The 5,094-nt window shown below is 36.5% G+C and overlaps 1 protein-coding gene across 4 annotated transcripts in view; it reads right to left on the reverse strand.

The window, feature by feature from the left end:
* Positions 1-553: 553 nt before the first annotated feature.
* Positions 554-5,094, reverse strand: part of PLCZ1 (phospholipase C zeta 1) — a 53,070-nt gene continuing 48,529 nt past the window's right edge. The window contains exons 14-15 of one of the 4 annotated variants that reach the window (XM_037739134.1): positions 1,505-1,654; positions 554-700 (exon numbers count right to left, since the gene is read on the reverse strand). In XM_037739134.1, coding sequence (XP_037595062.1) covers positions 615-700; positions 1,505-1,654 — 236 coding nt within the window. In that variant the 3' untranslated portion in view covers positions 554-614. The remainder of the gene's footprint in view (positions 701-1,504; positions 1,655-5,094) is intronic. The other 3 variants (XM_037739126.1, XM_037739136.1, XM_037739139.1) reach the window with 3 other exon arrangements.

Consider the following 5,094-nt stretch of genomic DNA (forward strand, 5'->3'; position numbering starts at 1 on the left):
ATGTAAGTCCACACAGCTCTCTTTTATAGATATGGAGCCTGAATACAGTTTGCATGTAAATCAATTTTATATACATTCATAAAAATGGCTGTCTAATTACAGGGTACCAGCTTCAGTGCACAGTATCTAAGAACTAGCTTAAGAATGCAGGGACTAATTACTCTCCAGGATATGAAAGGCTCAGAGGGCCTGGCAATCTATTCCTTCCCATGAAAACATACAGTAGTGGGTGTCTAGAAGTAAAAACACTCTTAGATTTCATATTTATTTTATACTGCTAAATATTTGCCAATGTATCTTTTACAATCAGACATATTTCAAAAGCTTATAAATTCTAGTAATTAAAAATGGTACAAGCCAGTTGAAAGCAACTCAGCAGCAGAAGGGCAGGAGAAATCAGCTAACAAGAATGCCACGCTAGGTCAGGACCCTCTGAAGTTTCCGTTTTCATTCTTCCACTGATTTATTTTGTATATTTTTAAGTGAATGGGCTCAATATTTCTAGTTTTATGAGTACTTATTTTTCTTTATGTTTAAAAAGAAAACATATAGACATTGATTTTGGCTGTTTTATTGTGATGTATAGCTAACGATATGTTAGATATCATTAGCTGTTATCTGATGTACCAAACATAAACAAACAGTGAAGCAGGCTCAAGGCTCTCACCCATTCTGGACAACAGAGGAACATGACGGTAACCTGCAAAAGAAATTATGTCTAATTAGACCAGTAACCAATTAATCAGTGGTGGCCCCAATAGTCTTGCTGAGAAAGAAGAGCTCTTTACTAAGCATACATTAAAACCCATGACTATAGAGTTATCTGGTATATTAATCTTCCACAAAAATTAAATATGTGCATTTTCTATTCTGACTTCCTACTGCCCAGCACTGAGCACACAGCTCATACTTCTCCTTCCGCAAAGCGCAGCATGATCCAAAATTAGCCCCCATCCTTCTGTTTCAGGAAGACCCTGTTTCCTAGGCACAGAGGAGGTTCAGGTGCTGTTAGAAAAGTAAGCATACTGAAAAGAGGTAATTGGGAGCACAGTGTAAATCACCCTGGAAGGGTGACTCTGCAACACAAAGACAGTCAGCCCTGAAAAGGGGTCAGGAAAGGATAGTCTCAGGCTCCCAGTCTCTTCTCCTCAGGCAGGAAGAATGAGTCACTGCTTCTCCCTTCTGGTTGCCACCCATCATCATTTCTTTATGGTAGTCATGACTACTCTTCACTGAAGCAGAAGAACTCTGATGCATGTAAAGAAATGCTTATACATGCCAAGTTTGTCTAATTAGCCTTCCTGTCAGTCCCACACCCCCACCCCACCTTCCACAAGAGAACACATTTCTATAATTTCACAGAGAAAAAAATATGTATCAATACATAAAATTTCCTTTGTATCCTACTTTATGGATAGAGCTATTTGGTATGTCAAAATGTGTCTTGATATAGACAAGTTATATTTAAATATTTGTACAATCATCTAACTTTTAAAAACATTACCTTTGTTCATGCATAGAAGTGGCAAAGTATATTGCCCAAGAAATTCGTTTCCTGCTATTAAACCTTGACTTTCAACAACAAAACGTATTAACGCCAGTTCTGGCACATGAATAATAAATGTGAATGTTTCATTCCATCTTGGACTAAAAGCTGAAATATAAAAAAGAAAATACAAAGAATAGCAGATATCATATCTATGAAAAAAACAGATGACACTTGTTCTCCAAACTTTTTCTTTTTTTAACCCTTTAACAATAATAATATCTTGTGTTTTAGAACACATAGATTTTTAACATACTCAGCGTGAGAGGAATAATAATCAAACAATATTGAGTGTTTAAAACTGTTATTGGCAATGGCCAAATTTACATGGATCAACTCAATTAATCCTGATAACCGCCCCGTCAGGGTAGGATGGGAAAACTGAGCCACGAATATGTTATGTAATTTCCTGAAGGTTTCACATATGTGGTCATTAAGTGGCAGAGCAGGAATTCAAACACTGGGAGTCTGACTTCAGAGCAGAAGCTTTTAAGCATTATGCAATATGACTAATGTGCTTGGCAATTCTTTAGCAAATAAACTGAGAAAGGAAGAAAATCAAGTAACATATTTTTCTATACTAAGTCCTTGATATGGTTAGGCTTTGTGTCCCCACCCAAATCTCATCTTGAATTGTAATCCTCAGGTGTTTAGGGAAAGACCTGGTGGGAAGTGATTGGATTAAAAGGACAGTTTCTCCCATGCTGTTCTCATGATAGTGAGTGAGTACTCATGAGATCTGATGGTTTTATAAGGCAGTTTTCCTCGCTCTTGCTAGCACTCTTTCTCCTGCCACCACATGAAAAGGTCCACATTTGTTTCCCCCTCACCTTCTGCCATGATTGTAAGTTTTCTGAGGCCTCCCCAGCCATGTGGAACTGTGAGTCAGTTAAGCCTCTTTCCTTTATGAATTACCCAGTCTCCAGTAGTAACTTTAAAGCAATGTGAAAACAGACTAATATAGTCAGTCTTGTTATGGGAAGAAATTTATAAATAGTTGTTAGACTGAAAGCTAGATAACAAACTAAAGCCAACTCTTGATTCTTCTTTAGACTAAGTGCACTTTTCAAAGTCCAAAGTTGATGAATTTCTGTCTCTAGGAAATAAATAATCCCAAACAACCAATTTCTTGCCAGGCAAGAAATGCAAATTGTGTCACGATATGACCCAAATCATCCAAAAAGTAAAGCATAATTTAACAGAAGCTAGAGATTCACAATCAGATTAAATATAAACTCTACTTAATAATGACTCAAAGGTTTAGGGAGGAATTATATGCATTATTTTTCATTTACAAAGGCGATGTTACACTTTCTACGTCAATAGTTTTTGTTTGACTTACATTTCTAGAAGCACTGATGAATTTCTAATTATACTACATCTATGTTTTCTATGGTGCACCTGTGGTCACAAGAGCACATTTATCACATAGCAATCCCGGGTGCAGTCTATGCCCACAGAAATAGTAAACTAATTGCCTCATGCTAGAATAATGACCACATTACCTTGACCTAAGAAGAAAAATAATTTCATGGAGTACAGAGGCAGGTTTATAGTCAATTCTTTATAGACACTGCAAAACACCTGCAGAAAATGTTTATACTGATTTCTTCTTCCTCCAATCCTATTTCATTAAGCATATGTCTCTGCCTCCCTTCCATCCTCCTCCTGTATCTCTCTGTCTCTCACTCACACACACACACAAATACTATGATTAATTATAAGAGAAAGCCCTCACTTTTAGATGTCAATATAAAAAAAGGTAAACGAAGATACAAAATCTGATAGTGATGAAAACAGTTCTCCCAGATATGACCAAAACTGAAGAATTACTTCCACACTTTAACCAAATGTTATCCTTTTCCTCCCAGACTCTCATGTCTAGCTAAACCATCTTAAAATCCTTCTTGTCCAGCCGTCTGGACATTGACTCCTGCCCAGTGTTTCTCACTTACATCCCCCAGTCCTTTCCCAATGCCATAGCCTCCTTTACATCATGGCGTTTATATCCTCTAACCACTGAAATTTTACCCTGACTCTGCTTTGTATTTCTCATTTCCCTCTCATATACTTCTTCATCTCAAATCTGCAGAAACAACCTAACACTCAACTCTGTTAGAGTTATGGCCCTCTTTAAAAGTCTGAATTTTATCCATTTTCTAGAAAAAAACAGAAAGTTCCTGACACCTAAGCATGGCTTTCGAGATTTTCCATGACCTTCCCTAAATAACTTCCTCATTTTATCTCTCTCTAATCTTTCTTAAGTGCCCTATCTTTCACCCATCTTGAGTTTCTTGGCTTTTCTCTAGCATGTTTAAATTGTGTTTTCTTCATATTTTAGGACTTATATTATGTCTTCTGTCTTAAATGTCCTTGTCCCCAATCTCTAAAAAATTCTACTCATTCTCCACGAACCATCTCCAAAAGTGCCCCTTCCAGTACAATTCTTTGTACTCTCCTTGAAGTACTAAGTACTCTAAATCATAATTACTTTACTTATATCTCACCTTTCACACTGAACTATAAACTATCTATAGTGGAGCTGTTTGGTCCATATATAAGAATACATTTAATAAATAGATTTTACATCTTTTACTACTTAGCACAAGGCTTTTAGTATAGCAGAGGCTCAGTAATGTTTGATAAAACAAACTGAATTTCTGCAAGGATATTCCTGTAAAATCGAGGGATGTAATTTAAATTATAGAATCATAGTATTGTAAGGAGTGCATTGAATAAATTAAGGTTCTAAGCATTTTGCGATGAAGATTCAAGTAGAAGATGGAAGGAACAAGAGATAGATTACTATAAGCTTCATGACATCAGCAGTTAATATCTTGGGGCACAGCCATAGCAACGTGCCTTCAACTTTAAAGGGTGTCAAATGAGGCAGGAAGTCATCATCAATATCCCTTCCCATTGATAACATGGGATAAGGCAGTAAATACTTCCCAAATCTTTTTCCATGACTTTTGCTCTAGAGGTCACACAGGAAGTATACAAGGGAGTGCAAGGGAGGCAGACTACAGGCATTGTTAGAAATTATCATCCAAGAAGTTAAAGAAAAAGAAAACTGTGCCTGCTCCTCTATTGGTGCCATTTGGCCTGGAGCATTTTGCCAGACTCTGGAATGATGTTCACTTTGCTTTAGGAATATACCTTGAAGAAGATTCCAGACACAAGAATCAGTTCCAATATATCCTTCAAGGTGATCCTGACAAGGGGTCAATCCCAGGAACCCATCCTTTTCCAATTTCCTTAGTTTCAACCTCAGAGAGGAAATGGCAATGCCAGTACTATACTGTATAAAATGTCATGGCATGCCAGAATGCTGAAAATCTTACCAAAGTTATTTCCTCTAATTCTACACTTCTCTTATGGCAAAAATGACTGAATTATCAAAATATTATATCAGTAGGTTTCTATGGCATCCTTAGCCTGATTCAGAAGCCACAGACATTTAATCTAAAATTATTCAAATAATTCATTATAAAAATACATAATATGTCAAAAATTACAGATTTTTGATTTGCTACAAAGGCTAGAAA

Source organism: Cebus imitator, unplaced genomic scaffold, assembly GCF_001604975.1.
Source record: "Cebus imitator isolate Cc_AM_T3 unplaced genomic scaffold, Cebus_imitator-1.0 Scaffold2, whole genome shotgun sequence".
NCBI classification, from domain to species: Eukaryota; Metazoa; Chordata; class Mammalia; order Primates; family Cebidae; genus Cebus; species Cebus imitator.